At 40.8% G+C, this 15,930-nt stretch overlaps 2 protein-coding genes across 3 annotated transcripts; both read right to left on the reverse strand.

Annotated features, from left to right (window-relative positions):
- Nucleotides 1-1,009: 1,009 nt before the first annotated feature.
- LOC103704115 (BEL1-like homeodomain protein 9) lies at nt 1,010-6,377 on the reverse strand. 2 transcript variants are annotated; one of them, XM_026803452.2, is made up of 5 exons: nt 5,512-6,377; nt 3,160-3,533; nt 2,530-2,590; nt 1,487-2,161; nt 1,010-1,406 (listed from the first exon to the last, which is right to left on the reverse strand). In XM_026803452.2, the coding sequence occupies exons 1-4, from the start codon at nt 6,160-6,162 to the stop codon at nt 1,643-1,645; spliced, it is 1,605 nt and encodes a 534-aa protein (XP_026659253.2). In that variant the 5' UTR covers nt 6,163-6,377; the 3' UTR covers nt 1,010-1,406; nt 1,487-1,642. The 2 variants fall into 2 exon arrangements, with proteins under 2 accessions (XP_026659253.2, XP_008785491.2); XM_008787269.4 differs by having other exon boundaries at nt 1,043-1,398.
- A 5,287-nt stretch (nt 6,378-11,664) lies between these two features.
- Nucleotides 11,665-14,640, reverse strand: LOC103704114 (protein NRT1/ PTR FAMILY 5.6-like). Its single transcript, XM_008787268.4, has 4 exons — nt 14,093-14,640; nt 13,751-13,968; nt 12,823-13,367; nt 11,665-12,646 (listed from the first exon to the last, which is right to left on the reverse strand). The coding sequence occupies exons 1-4, from the start codon at nt 14,382-14,384 to the stop codon at nt 11,737-11,739; spliced, it is 1,965 nt and encodes a 654-aa protein (XP_008785490.3). The 5' UTR covers nt 14,385-14,640; the 3' UTR covers nt 11,665-11,736.
- Nucleotides 14,641-15,930: the final 1,290 nt, after the last annotated feature.

The following is a 15,930-nucleotide window of genomic DNA, read 5'->3' on the forward strand; positions in this document are numbered from 1 at the left end:
ATCCTTCATTTCTTTTTATAATTTCATTCCTATAAATCACTCAACAAATTTAAAATTCTCGGCATGAAAAAGAATCTAGCTACTTTTTGATCAATCTAAACCATGATCAAATACAAAAAAAAAGTATTTAAAAAAAAATGAGAGCATGTCGTACCAAGCAAGCATAACATGGTCTATAACGTTAATTCGCAGTATAACTAAAGCAGAAGGTAACGACTGTACATCTAATTCCACACTTGAAAAACCTCTCCACCAATCTCAAAACACATACTTCTACATTGGATTAACCGTGGCAGACTACCAGCCCTGCTTCTGCTTACGATCAAAAGTCTTGCCACGAGTGAGAGAAGCCAGTGGCGAATTTAGGTACAGATGGACTCCTCCATCTGCCCCGAGCGCGGATACCCCGTTGGATACGAGTGAAATTCTCATTTTCTAAATACGTCCATTTACAAAGTACAAACTAGTTATAACGCTCATTATCCTTTTCTTTTTCCAATTATTATTATAACCATATTATAGCAGTTCTTATTCTAAATCTTGGTGGCTGCAGTCTGTCGCCTAACTGTAACGAGGACTAAAAGTGCCAGATAAATATAGGCCGCGGTGGAAGCGCTGACAGCGTCCGGAAAAAGCCATGGGCACAATGAGAGAGGATTGAAAAAAAAAAAAAAAAAAAGCTACATCTATGAGTCCCATTCCTTAGTTACATCACGAACAGTGCTGTCATTTCCAAGAAAGGCACCCGTTCCTCACGGAGCATGTCATTTCCGAGACGGCTACACGTTGGCCACGAAATTGTCCAAAATATTTGCTCTTGGCGCAACTCAGAAGCCAGGATCCGCTGCATCTACCTTCTCCCACACCAATTTGCCCCATTATCCCCATTAAATAACACTGACGTCGACGCAGCCCTGCCGCAGATTAATAATATCAAACAGGGCTTAGAGTAATGGATTTTTTTCCATACAACTTAGCGATTAAAGGACTTTAAATGCTCGCCCCACGGAGTATTAAATTCCGACTGCTCGGAAGAACTAAATTAAAAGAGACACCAATATCAACGATAGATCCGTTTGACATGGGTTTCAGTGAAGACTACAACTTAGCTCCTATAATCCATCCGAGATCCGTCTTGGCTGGACACAAGCACGAAACTCCATTTCACAGCCTAGCCTGCATCCCCTAGATGGGGCAAATGGGCTCCTACGTTCCAATCCATAATTCTAGCCAGCTAAACACAAGCATTTGTTAAAATGATTTACTTGCAGCCTAAGCTAGCAGGTCAATTAATGTACACAGCTCATGCTCTACAATCAAGGTAGACCATCATTGTTTTCTGTATTCCAATCAGCAACTATTCCCAGCCATCTCAAACGGCAACTTGGCCAACTTGCACTGTCGTTCTGTACATAAAAATAAAGTTGGCGAGTGTCTATAGAAGAATATATATAACACGTAGGGAAAAACAAATAGATCTACATACCTCGACACTTCATGAAGAACCACCTTCCAAATTTCTGATTGGAAATTCATGTCACACAGAGTCCGGATGAGATGTTGGGTACATTGATGTTAACATGATAGCTCATCATCAGCTGCTTCAGTTTTTGTAAACTTCGTGAGCACTTCATCCGACAAATCATGAAGGAAGTGCCCGCCAGGTATCCTTTCCGAAGTGTCGATCTTGTCCCTCAAATGCACCCATGACATAAGGATCACTGTAGTCTTCAAGGCCAAAACGGCGAACGACATTCATAGGAAGCGGCTCTGCTAAGCAAACACCATTGTTTTGGTGGAGGCCCAGAGTGAGAGAAACATCACCCTTCGCACCACCAGCGACATCCATTCCGTGCTGATGGCCGGATAAATCATCATAGACAAAGTTCCAGGATTCTCGGATGTGGCTGGATATGTGGGTGAGGTCATCTTGAAAGAGTTCCGTGGATGGATTTTGATTCTTTTGGCTGCTGCTGGCATAGAGAGGTTGAGAACTGGACGGAGGTGCAACAGATGCTGATGGAACCTGAGTTTGCTCTTCGGTTTTACGGTTTCTATCAGCTGCTGGGGCTCTATGCAGTTGTCGCATGTCGAGAGTGTGTATTTCTTCGATCATTGGCTTCCAAAGTCTTACTCTTGCATTGATAAACCAGTTTGAGACCTGTTTGAATCAAATATGTGATTGGTACAAGATATTGTAAAACTGTAAGGATGAACAAGCGTAAAGGCAGTCCATTCAAGGCAAATTGGGGTATATCAGGCAAAAAAAGGGGGCATATCATCCATGTAAGAGGAGAGAAAAGTTTGGTGCTATTAAAAATGTCGGTTTTTTCCCCTCGTAGGAGTCAATCGGGTCCTACTTTTTAGTCATATCGTGATTATAGGGTAATATGCAACAGCCATACTGCCAGTGGCAATTTCTCCAACAAAAAGTCCTCATTCAATCAGACAAGAAGAGCCATGCTCGAGTATTTGAACAACATCGATTCACAATGAAGTAAATTTAGCATGAATGTAGATTTTACGTACCTGGTTTCTTGTTAGACCTGTTTGTTTAGCCAACATTTGCTTGTCGGTGTCGGTCGGATACCTAGAAAACAGTAATGGAACATATCAATGGATGCATGCTTATATCTCGAAAAGACAAGCACAGAACGAAAGTTTTGAGCAAAATAAATCTAACCATTTATTTGCCGCTCATTTTATTGCCTTGTGGTTCAGAAGCAAGGCACTGGATTTTTGAAGAAAAAATATGGAAGGCGAGCATGGTTACATCAGCAAAGCAAATAAGCTAATATGTTTTTTTCTTTTTTATTGATAATATAAAACAACCCAAAACATAGATACTCCCACTGATTTTTCGCAATATCTACTAAACAATGCCTTATCATATTGTCATACTCAAAGATACTATACTATATTCACATGATCGCATCTATAGCACATAATAAGTGAAAAATCCTCCATCGGACTGTATCTCAATAAAAATGTTGACGCAAGAAGAATGTGTCCTCTCCAAATGTTGATATCATAAATATATTCAACCATGACGAGCAAAAAATTTTCAAACCATAAACCAACGAAGAAGGAAGAAGCCCACCTCTAAGGTGTTGCTCTCAGCTATATTTCAGAACCAGTTCCAGGAGTTTAGAAACTTACGGGTGCAAGAAGTGTTCAAATAGCCATGCACGAAGGACGGACACCGCACGTTCAGGAAGTCCTCGTTGAGGCCGCCAAATATTTGCCGGACCAAAAGTGCCAGAGTCGTTTGGTGCTCTTTGGAGACCAACACCACAACTAATGAGGCCAAAGCTTGAGCTCTCTTCTCTACTGAGGCCTTCTGTCGACCTAAGAACCTTGTTTGCGTAACTTAGTTGATTAGATATTTTTTTTTTGAGGCACCTGAAGTGCTTCAACATGGTTCTGAGGGCCATGGAGGCATACGGAGCTGCAATCCTCAAGCCCGCCACAGATTCAAATGATGTGATGACAGCTTGCACCTGTTGATAATATTGCTTGTATTTTCTATAGACCTACAATAGAATCAATGGGGTAAATTACAAAAGGAAACAAAGAAATGACAGTAGGACCACAAAATAGCTTGCATGAACTATTTTAATACAGTAAACTGCTTCTTGAGTTGTAATCAAATCCAATAGAGCTGCAATTTAATAAAGAATTAATATAATTCTGAATGCAAGTCTAGTTAACTCAACAAGGAAAAAAGAACCCACATGATGATTATTTCCAGAAAATAGATAACCTGGGAAGGACCAAAGAAATGAACAAATTTAAAGAAATCATTTAAGATCCACTAAGGATGTGCAGCAGATTGCATTTCAATAAGACATTTTGGCTTACAATTGTTCCCTGGAGACATAGATTTATCAAATTTTTGTTATCTTTCTACCTTATTGTAGACTTTTCAAATTATAGATAAGTTCAGATCTTTCATCTCTCAGTTGCATGATCTTCGACTACAAAGAATAATGGAAGTACCCTTAGCTGCAAAATAGGGTTATTGATTTTATGGCAGACTGCTCTATAGCTTAAAATTGCATCAAGCAAATATTCTGCAAGAAATCTGGGTGAGTTGCTATCAAATTTACTTGAGACTGCGTTCCGCAGCTGACAGTATGAAGAACCGCCAAGTTTCTAGATGTTTTCATGATAACAGATGAAAAGCATATCACAAAATCCTTGAAGTTTGCCCTTCCAATGCAGATCAGCCATACAGTCAGTCTACCGTTTATGTTAGCGAAAATGTTAAATACCATGATGATACCCACACCACAAGTTAAAGGTCATACAGTTGTAACATAAACATGAGAAGCTTATGAAATTTGGAATGCTTGCTAAGCAATTCAAAGGTCATCAAACGCAAAAGAATAAGCTTCTGCACAGGTGCATGAAGAATTCCCGCAGCTCGCGAGGTCAAATACTATGTCATTCTTCATATTAAAAGAGCAAAGCTAATTATATGAACAAACTAACTCAATTAATGATAATTGCCGAACGCAATTCATTGATGAGTAGAGCATTAAAAAGGTAGAATCATCTCAGAAATAAATGAGTCGCAGAAAACACTTTGGTAACTGCAATATATATGTCAAAGTCTACCTCATGAAGCAACATTTAAGCCTGTGAAAAAATTGAGTAAATTAAATGCACTTCTCTCAACTTTTTTAGACACTTCACATCACAAATTCAACCCGAATTTTCCAGATGTGGCACAATTATGAGTGGAGTTTTTTTGACGATATAAAAACTGTCGCTGAAATTTCGCCCATGACATGATACTCATTCCATAATGAGTAGCAAACACGTTCATCTCAATTTGTTTTCTCTTACAAAACAAGCTGGACATATTCCTTCTAATCATATGGGAATATCATAATATCAAGCTCCTGGTAAAGATTACCACCACTAATCTAACAAAGAAAAAGATTATCACGACTAATGCTAGCTAATTAACAAGAGCATTCTTTTTCAAGAAAAATAACCTAAAGCTACTGACCAGCATTTACAGGTTCTCGCAAAATCATGGCCTGATTTCAGGAATATCAAATCAGCCCTAGCTTAAACAAATCAAAAGTAGGAGAACAGGAGTAAGACAAACAGTCACAGATAAGAAATACTTCATTGATCTGAAAGAACTATGCTTGGGCTGAGCAGTAGCATCACCGACACCATAAAAGATAAAAATCTTCCATCTTCAAAATAAGCAAGCAAAGATTATATCAAGTAATGATAGCTATAACCATGCCATAAGTTCACGACATGACCATGATCTCTTAACAGTAACAAGATTCCACGAGTTGCAACCAAAATCTTCTGACATGAAAGAACACAGCCATTGTTTATGAATATATGCAACGCCTCGAGAAGATGGCATAAATGGATGAGAGAACTGAGACAAAGCAAGTCCTTTCATATGAATAGAGAACAGAAAAATAAAAGAACAAAAATCCAAGAAAGCAGGCGAAGTTGTTTCAAGAGCTAGACTCCCACCTCGTCAAGCATGGACACGAGTCTCGTTTTCTTCCACTGCTGCTCGGTCCCCGAGATCCGGCCCTCTACCTCTCCTCCAGCCAACCCCTCCATCTTATGATGATCCAACGACGAAAGCTCCGGCGGATCGGCATCGAGGAGCATTCCCCCGCCACCACCACTTAGTCCTTGTCGACGTCCTGCGTCGCAAATCTCCTCTAGAATTTGCCGGGCGGGCTCGAGGAACCGGGACCGGTTCAGGACGGCGGCGTAGCCAGTGAAGGGCCCCGCCGGCCTCGGCGCGGGCCCGGCGGTGAACTGGAGGTGGGGCAAAGAAGGCGGAGGAGGCTTGGAAGAAGAAGGGGAGGAGGCAAGGGACAAGGAGAAGCCCTGATGGCCCGAAAATTGGGTGGTTGGAGAGAAAGTATCGCTAGGGTTTGGAGAGTAGTAGGACAAGGAGGAGGAGGAGGAGGAGGATGGGAGGAAGGTGGTGAGAGAGTTGGGATCGTGGTGGAAGAAGAAGGAGGTAGGCGGCGGGGATTCCTCCGGTGGGAACCGGAGCTTCTCTCGCCGGCTGTATTGAGGCACGTGGTACGTCTGATGGTGGTAGTGGTAGAGCAGCTGCTCCGCTTCTCCGTCACCGCCGCCGTAGCCCTTCGCCGCCGACGACATCTTGTTGTTTCTTCGTTTTGGGTCGTATTCGTCCACTCCTCTTTCTCTGCTTTAAAACGCTGGAGAGAGTGAAGGTGGAGAGAAGGGCTGTCCGTCACTTCCGCTTCTTTTTCTTTCGCTCTTCCTTTCTGCAAAGGGGGCAAGAAAGTGAGGGGGAAGCGTGAGCAGTGAAAGCGATAGGGGTATGGGGATTGGGGGAATCAGGTTATGATAAGAATTTAAAGTGGAGAAAGTTGATGGACGGAGAAAAGGGGTTGGGGTGGAGCATTGTTTTTTTTGGAAGGAACAGTCCTGGCGGTGGCTAACTTGTGCCGGTTGCTAGATTCTCTCAGTTACAGTGCATTTCATGGTTTCTGCTCCTAGTTAGTTAAGATATTGTTTAATTATAAATGATGCTACAAAGAGCCGAGTAATGCAACGGTAACTCAGAAAAATTACTTGAAAAAAAGTCGTAAGTGCCGTGCACCATTCTCTTTGCTTCTCTAATTTCACACTCAGGCATTTTCCTGTTAATTTAATAAAAAATATTTAATTTATAAAAAAAAGTTATCAAAACATTTTTTTTGAGAAGCTAAAGCGGCATACTATAAAATATTTGTTAAGCTTTTAATAAAAAAAGAAAGAAATTCTATCCCATTTAAAAGTTTAAAAATATTTTTCAAAAAAAATTCTATAATTTCCAACCAATGAAAATAAATGTTTTTCATAATTTTTCTTTGCTATATATTTTTTATATAAAAAACTATTTTTATTTTTAAAATAAATAATTAAATATAAAATATATTTTTTATTCTAAAAGAAAGGCGGTTAGAAATCCTTACGGTCATGGACCTGCTATTGGAAGGCAATGACGCTGACGCCTGAAACGCTGGTGCAGTAGAACACCGATACAGCGATTCGCACACGTTACTTGCACCGTTGGAGGATCACAGCCTTTGGCTGCTTAATAATTAAGGTGGCCAGCCGGGTACCTTTACTGATTGTGCTGGTGGGACCTGGTACGAACGAAACGTTACATCAGACCGTAGCTACGCCGGGACCCACATCAAATTTTTTTTACTATTTAACATGCATCAGATGGAAATAGACCAACGGTAGGGAATAAAGAGATGGACATGTTCCATCGTTGCGTGTACGTCTACAGATTGTGATGATTACGGCCAGATTTGGGGAACGGAGACGGCTCGTTCATATTACAGAGAGGTCTATTAAATTGTCATAAGGCATCATTATCCACGTGTCGAGATCCAATACAGGAAATCGGCACTGGGTTTTACTGAGGAATAATTAGATCTAGCCTTTGTCCACTGTGGAAAAGGGAGTCCGGTGACGTCGCCTTTTGCCCCTTTACGTCCGGAGCTCATCAGAAGCCTGGCTTTGCTTGCTTTCAAGAGAGACAGGAAGAATACCGTAGATGGAGATGCCTTCGTTTTAGGTTTACACTTGTTTTTTTTTAGTCTTTTAATTGGGGTTTGATTGCTATGTTGGTGTAAAAGAATAGCAACTCTCCAACGCCTGCGGATCTTTTGCTTGAGATGGAGGACGACGGCCGGCCGAGTTCCAGTACATGCACGAATATCAAAGCAGCGGCTCATTTGGTTGCTGTGCGTCTCCTGGGTGTCCGGGTGTCAGCTTTACAGGATGTAGGACGGATTCTTCTTTATAATTTCGGACAAACTTGAGTATACATATAATATGCTAATGGATTGTGGATTTTTTTTTGAAATTTGACTTGAATCCTGATGAATCTTTGGCTAGTCCAAACATCATTTCCATAGCAGAAATTTTATTTATATAATGTATAAAGGAAAACTAATAATGAAACTTTTTTACTTTAGATTCCTTCTATTATCTTCTTTTTCACACTTTATTTTGACACTTGGTTAACAATGCCCTCTTTTTATCTGTATTTCATTTTCATTTTTCAGACTACATGACAATGAGGAATCAGCTACTATTGCCCCTGGATTTCGAATCCTATTATGTCATGTATATCTATTACCTTATAATAACTTTTACATAATTAAAATAGAAGTTAGTATTTGACATTTTGCATACCTTAAAAAGATGATTTTAATTGAAACCTATATACCTACAGAAAAAAAAAGTTTTGTGAACAAGGATAAAATCTATTATTGGTTGATATAATGGATTTTTTGTTGCTAGTGTTTTAGTCTTGAAAATACCATTAAAACATATACCTCGGTGGTCAAAGCCTCTTGGTTCCAAAATGAGAGGGCTTATGATTTTGGGCTTAAGTGCTATTGATCCACAATATTGAGTTTCAAATCAAGGTTTGCCGATTCGGTACTGGTACCATGCTATAACCATGTCGGTGCGATATGGAGCCTTTTCAGCTTACCGAATGTCTGGTACACCATCTGTACCAAGTACTTGTACAGTATGGTACACCTCATACTGCTTCGTTCGGACTGGTATAATGAACCATGCTTTAAATACTTATAATTGGTGGGTAAGAAATGGGGGTTGCCGGCTTCCTTGGGTAATTACACAAAGGTGGGAATAAACTTAGCTCAGACCGGCTTGGGCTAAGAGTATGGTACTCAGCCAGGCCAGTCAAACACTAGCCCATGGAAGTAGGTTGGGTCCAACATGAACGATTTGATGATCCAATGCAGCGTGGAGCCTTGTATCATGCATGATGCACGTGACCAGAACATGGGAAACCATATTTCGTGCACATCTCGAATCAAACCCTATACATCAATTTATCAAATGGGTGTGATGTGCCTCAAGCCCAACACTTTTTCCGCTGCTATATTGTGAGAAGTTAGTACAAATTATGGCCCTTATTTCACATGATAGCCTTGGCAAAAGCAATGGCTGCAGGATCCTGGGATCAGCAATCTCCGTAGTTCTCAAAGTTACTATTATTTTTACCATATAACAAGGTCTTGCACCCACAAGAATTATTACGGAGACAAAAATCTAAAATTAATTCACTCTTTTCTATCTTGGCCTTTCCATTTCTTCCCATTTATTTCAACTATTTCTTTTGATAAAAATTAAAAAATAACTCCCACACTTGAACAAGAAAACATCTTGATGATGATGATGATGATGATGAAGAATATTAGAATTGCCTGCATGGTTCGATCTGATGGGAATGTGATTGAGAAATGGAATTTGGACCTTCGACATTGCAATTCTGAGTTCCCTTCAATTCCAGAAGAAGTATCTGATGCTTAATTGAGTTATTATGATGAAAGTCATAGCGGGGGAATAGAATTGGTGGCGTGTAGTATGGATAATGATAGGGCATCTGAGTTAGGTGGACTCTAGCCAAGGTTCTTCAAATTCGTTTGGTCCCTGACCAAAAATAATGCAGTGGAGGATGTGAAGGAGTTCTTCTCAAGTAGGAATATGCTCAGTGCCTCGAAAGCAACTTTTGTCACCTTAATTTCAAAAAAGAATCACTCAGGACAATGCAAGGATTACAGACCAATCAGCTTATGTAATTAAGTATATGAAATTGTGGCCAACATGTTGCTGGTTTGAATGAAGGATTTGTTGCCTAAACTGGTTTCTGAAGAGCAAGGAACATTCATTCAAGATGGGAAAATCTCTGACAATTCTCCGGGGGCACAGAAATTTATGCATTCAGCTGTAAATGCTTCAAAAAAAACCCTCATGGTTATTAAAGCTGATATGGAATGGCCTTACAATCATCAAATAACCCTATATATCTATCTATGGTCCTTCATCGCTATGGGTTTCATGAACTGTTCATAAGATGGATGGTAGACTTGATCCTGTTTTCTCTATTCTAATTAAAGATATTTTCCATGGATCTCTGAATGAGGTCAAAATTACAAGCTAGGGAAAATTGATGAGTCAAACTCATGACTTGGCCTAGTGGAGTCAAAAACCTTATTGAGCCAAAAAAGTCAAGATGACTCAATTAGTATTAAAAATAAGAGCAAGACTTGGCCGAGTTTAGCTGATTCCGATTTAGTTGAATCAATGAGATAAAAAAGTTGGCGGAGTCATGAATCTAATTTTTTTGTTTATCCAAGTTCTAAACTCAACCAAGTTAGCCCGAGTCATTGCCAAGTTGGACCAAATTGTTGTAGAGTTTGGCCGAGTCATTCCTAAGTTTGTGGGAGTTGGAGGCCAATAAAGTTTCATGGAAGCATGATTTTATATCTCCATTGATGATGATTAGAGATTAATAGGTTGTTGTGATGATTTTGTGTGCATGAAAGACTAATTATCACAAGTAATAAAGGAGAAGATCATGAAACTTTTGCGTTTCTCTTTTTTTGTTTTTTTTTAATGCATTTGTCTTTTTTTGTATTAATGTCAAACATAAGAAAGTCGGAGCCAGGCTTCTATATCAATTAGCACTAAATAAAAGATGCGCCAACATAATCATATATGTATATATATATTATATTAGTTTAATCAGGTAGTTGTTATGTTTTCCCTAATTAGCCAGTAATATATTATGATCTAACTTATGAAGAAAATAGGAAGAAAACTGGGATTTCTAATCATTCTCAAGGCTCATTCTAGGGATGCTTTCCAAATTCCAGTGGAGGCTCTAAAAGTAGTCCTTCCCTCATGATCAACAGATGGAGATCATTGACCCATACAAAATTAGGGCTAAGTATGAATATAGATTCGTATAGAATGAAGTACGAGGCCCCATACAAAATTAGGGCTAAGTATGAAAATAGATTCATATAGATTTGTACGAGGCCCCATACAAAATTAGGGCTAAGTATATCTAGATGACTATAACCCCATACAAAATTAGGGCTAAGTATGAAAATAGATTTGTATAAAATGAAGTACGAGGCCAGCTAGATGACAATGCCCAATTATTCGAGTTAGCACAATGCAACTCAATTCATCTGATCAAAAATAATATATCCAATCAAGATAAAGGTAATAGATCAGGGATTATCAATTATGGGTTCAATGGTAACCAATAAAAGTCAAAGTGAAGGAAAGATAGGATTGACTAGGTAGCAGCATCCGACGATCTAGGTTAGTTTACTTTGGCTAATATGCATATTTATAGCTTTAAATATAAAATTAAATCTGCTAATATAGATTCACCTATTTGTAGTATCCGAAAATGTCAATATCAAATATAATCCAGATTGACCTTAAATTTATGCTTTGATACCACATGTAACAACTTAGGACCTCACCCAAAAAGGCTAGCATAAAGATATTTTTTGAATTTTTTAGTCCTATATAAATATTCAAGATCTCTCTGGTGAAAAATCGATGTGGGACTAAACACATGCCAGCATGTAGGAGACAAACAATTATTTCTTGCTCTTCTTCATAGAATCAACTAAGATTATTTAGAATGTCATCACCACTTTATTGTAACTCATTCCATTCCCCTTTGCCCTGGCTGCTATTATCCGTACGTTGTAGAGGATTTTTCTTCTTCCTTTTTTTTAATGTAAAATATTGCACATCCATGTAATAGTTCTGGTTGCCCTTTCCTTTTGACAAATGATGCATCATATAAATAGAATATGCATGGTATTTATTTGCTTTCCGTATATACGTACCCAACCAGCTACAATTATGCTATACAGTGGAGACATCTGAAGACATCCCAGATTCCCCGTCCATCTTCTTCAGGGAAGTTAGGGCCTTAGGGGAGCCATTTTTTCTCTGCACAGTCTTGTAAGAGTACCTGCAAGCTAAGTATACGTAGCCACAGAGGCTTACTGCATCTATTACAGCAAGCAACCAATAGAAAAGATCGAGGCGACTCTTGTTCAAGTCCTTGGCAAACCAGCCTGCCCTCCCTCCCTTCTCAGTCAAATGGTCCGCAGCAGTGATCAAGAGACTGCTGAGGAAGTTGGAGGCCCCTATCACGCTCAAATAGAAGGCTATTCCCAGACTCCTCATGTTGTCAGGCACTTGATCGTAGAAATATTCTTGCAAGCCCACGAGAGCGAACCCATCACCCACGCCCAGGATCGTAAACTGAGGGGCTAACCAGAAGACGCTCATGGAGACTGCATTGGCTTGCTCCCCCTGGGCCGCCTTCAGCCTCTTGCTTTCCACGATGGCTGCAACGATCATCGCCAAGACCGAGAACACCATGCCAATTCCGATCCTTCGAAGGATGCTGATGCCCCTCTCATCCCCTGTGGCTCGTCTCAGGAAGGGTACGAGGATTTTCTCATAGAAGCAAACGGAGATGATCATGCCCATGGCACCGAGGGAATATATAGAGGCTGGAGGGATTTCGAAGCTGCTGCCGCCTAGTCTTCGGTCCATTATGCTTCCTTGTTTGATGAAGAAGGTAGGGGCTTGTGCCACGCACATGCCAAACGGTAAGGAGACAAGCCAGATAGGGACCATGGAAAGGACCAATTTCGCCTCCTCGACTTGAGTTACCGTCGCTAGTCGCCATTGATTTAGCTCCTCGGCTGCCAAGGCCGACTCGTCCTCTGTGTGCTCGATTATGGCAGCTTTATCGAGAAATCTGAAATTTAATACTACCACCATAAATCCAAGTGAAAAATGATGATGGATAGATTTGCATAAATGTCTAGAAGCCTTATGAGAAGTTATATAGAGTGGCAAAATAATCTGGTGTGCATGCGCTAAAAGAATAATTAATTAGTGAAACATCTGCAATCGATATATCAGGGACCTTACCTGAGCTGATTAGTGTGGGACAGAAGCCTCTTGTCGCTCTTTTGTGACTTAGGAACCTCGTGCAGTTCCCCAGCATCCGAAGGATGTGGAAGGTGTCTCTTGGCCACGGCTGCCACCAACACTCGTAACATGGGAGTCAGTGGGCTACCACTTGGTACTTGGTACCGATAGAATGGCTTCCCCAGGTAGAAGATCACCAGGCTGACGCCCATTACCGAGGTTAGCAAGATGTCAGCCGCACCCCAGCTCACCTTATCCTGGATATACACAACAACAGTGACCCCCAGCAGCAGCCCACAGCACAGCCCAAAGTTCCACCAGTTGAAGTAGGACATCTTCTTCTTCCTCTCCTCCGCATCATCGTCGTCAAATTGGTCCGCTCCGAAGCTCTCGAGCGATGGCTTATGCCCCCCTGTGCCTACAGAGATCAAATACATGGCCACAAGGAAGACGAGCTCATGAAGTCGCAACGATCTGTGGCAGGTCTCCGGGTTGCAGGGTTTCAAGCTCGGGACCAGTTGCGACAAAGTCAAGAGGATCAGGCCCTGGGAAAAAAGACATATTCCGATAGATTATCGTAGAATAAATGCTTATATTCCAATAGATACTTCTTGACTAATGTGAAGTTTTATTTGCATTCGATATGTCTTGGTCTGCATCCAATGGTATTAGCAATGCAAATGCCGGGCCTGAACCAGCCCATGGTAAGCGTGAAGCGCATGGGGGTGGTTGAGAATTTCGGAATAGTGGGGGCTCATCATGGCTATCCACAACCACTCATGGTTGCTTTCTTTTCTTTGCGAAAGGAGGATCGGTTTCCGAATTCGCTTTTGTTTGCAACGTGGAAGTTGGAATATATCCCTGGTGCCTGACCACGCTACTACTGGCTGCCTTAGATGAATGGAAGCAGAAAAGGTTGCAGTCTCACCGCGAGATAGATGAGGGAGGAGAAGAGGACGGTGGAGAACCTCCCCAGGTAGGCGTCGGCGATGAACCCGCCGAGGAGCGGCATCATGGTGGTGACCCCTGACCAGTAGTTGACGTTCTTGGCCGCCGTCTTCACCTCCTGGTGCAGCACCTTGGTCAGGTATATGATGAGGTTGCTGTCCAGCCCAAAGTAGCTCAGCCTCTCGCTGAACTCTATCGCTGCATGAGAGAAACCGCACACACCTCAAAGGAATAGAATAGAGCATCAAAGGAAAACTCAGGTGGTAATTAAGGACACTTCCTCTCGCGACCATCTGCGGGGCTTATGAATGATCGCTGTTACCTATGATGAAGAAGGATGCTTTCCAAACACCAGTTGAGGCTCTGAGAGGCCGCCTCCCCTTGTGATCAACGGATGAGTCATGGACCCATTTCTTGTCGTCGACTTCTGACTCCAGTACTCGCGCCTTCTTGTCAAGCCTACCTGGTTCCATGGATGAAAGCAGGACTGTAGCTGAAGGAGATAGAGATGCAGAGTTAAAAAGATACCGAGGGAAAGAGTTTAAGAATAGAATGAGGCCGGTGCAGAGGCCGAGTGTAAAAGGAGCTATGTGGCTTCTTTGTATAACATCCATTCAAGCGACATATTCTCCCTTTTTTTCGCAATCATGGCCTTTGCTTTCATCTCCGAATTGAAGAATGCCCGGTCGCTGTAGAGACGAGAATCCGAGTACTCCATGGGAATATGAATGGAACAAGTTAAGATGGTGGATGGTGTATATATATAGCCATGTATGGTAAAGTTAGCTAGCTTTAACCAGACCATATCCACATAAAATATAGAGGTATGATCTTGTGCTTGCGAAAGATGGGTACTGTGGGAGATGAAAATAATTATTTCTCACCTTGTCCGTAATATTATAATCATTAAGAACTCTGAAGCTATGCTTTCAAAAATAAAAAATAAAACTCTGAGGGTACATCTTTATCCCATGTTCCCCACCTCGAGCAGGCCATTTGCATGCATCACACATGGTAAATCCAAGTCACATATAACATGACAGTAATGCATTATCATGCTATTGCCAAAAAAAATTTTAAAAAAAAGAAGCAAAAAACAGAGAGAGGGAGAGGGAGAAAGAGAAGCTTCCCTGACTTATCCTTTTTCTAGACTCCAACCTTTCCCACCAGCTATTTTAAAGAGTGATGAACCATGAGATACATATTTCAGAAAGCCTGAGTCACTCTTTAGCGATTTCCCTTCTTGGCTGGATTTAATGTGGCAGCAGAAGGCATCAGTCATCATACCTTGTCTTAGTTCTCTACTAAACCAACTAGGTTTGGGAGCATAATTGCATGCTCTCATTCCTGTGGGCCCATTGATGAATGAGGTCCATAGGAACGAGGGCATGTGATAGGCATGGTACACGGCTATACGGTCTATACAGTCTATATGCTGTAGGACATAATTTCTTGTAGATAATATTATATTTAGGTTATTCGGTGCATGTCCCATCATTTGAAGTCATTTTCACACATGCAAATTGCAACCAATATACAAACAAGATAACCATTCTTCAACTTCTGACAGCAATATATGATGAAAGTGAAATGAGGAATCCGCTCCTCTTTGATATTTCTTTTGAGATGAAGGACGAGAGACTTACACGCACTATAACCATCCAATCTTAAATTTTTGAAAATATGCTATTCAGGATTTGAACGCTGAACATTTTATTGCTTAGCAAATAGTTTATTCAAAAAGGTCTGCGATTTCGGAGAGTGATGCCCTTGTTGACCCACCCCACCTTTAGCTAGTTCACTTTTTCTTGGTGGTCGTTGCAAGCATAAGAGAACCACTACGTGTAAGAGCACTCGAAAAGAATAAAGAGAACAGAAGAGCTCTTTTAAGTATCCAGGACAATTTTCTGGACCCTTATGATTATTGTTTCGAATTTATATACTGAGCAACGACGAAGTGATTTAACTTGCATTAAAATCCATAAGAATATATGTGAAATCCGAAGTTCTGACGAGACTTATCCATGTACGCCATAATTATCCAGTCTGAAATTTTTGAAAATTTATCATTGAAGATTTGAATGCAGACTTTTTGTTGCTGAGCGAAGAGAGTGCTCAAGAGTGAGTACTTGGAGAGCGACGTTGGTGCGGACACGAATA

This window comes from Phoenix dactylifera, chromosome 3, assembly GCF_009389715.1.
Source record: "Phoenix dactylifera cultivar Barhee BC4 chromosome 3, palm_55x_up_171113_PBpolish2nd_filt_p, whole genome shotgun sequence".
NCBI classification, from domain to species: domain Eukaryota; kingdom Viridiplantae; phylum Streptophyta; class Magnoliopsida; order Arecales; family Arecaceae; genus Phoenix; species Phoenix dactylifera.

Coding starts and splice junctions, on each gene's coding strand:
- LOC103704115 (XM_026803452.2), bottom strand. CDS start 6,162: ATGTCGTCGGCGGCGAAGGGCTACGGCGGCGGTGACGGAGAAGCGGAG. Junction 2,591..3,159: donor TTTGAACACTTCTTGCACCC/GTAAGTTTCTAA, acceptor ACTGTTTTCTAG/GTATCCGACCGACACCGACA. Junction 2,162..2,529: donor CAGGTCTAACAAGAAACCAG/GTACGTAAAATC, acceptor TGATTCAAACAG/GTCTCAAACTGGTTTATCAA.
- LOC103704114 (XM_008787268.4), bottom strand. CDS start 14,384: ATGGATGTTATACAAAGAAGCCACATAGCTCCTTTTACACTCGGCCTC. Junction 13,969..14,092: donor AGCATCCTTCTTCATCATAG/GTAACAGCGATC, acceptor TCTCTCATGCAG/CGATAGAGTTCAGCGAGAGG. Junction 12,647..12,822: donor TCCCACACTAATCAGCTCAG/GTAAGGTCCCTG, acceptor ATTAAATTTCAG/ATTTCTCGATAAAGCTGCCA.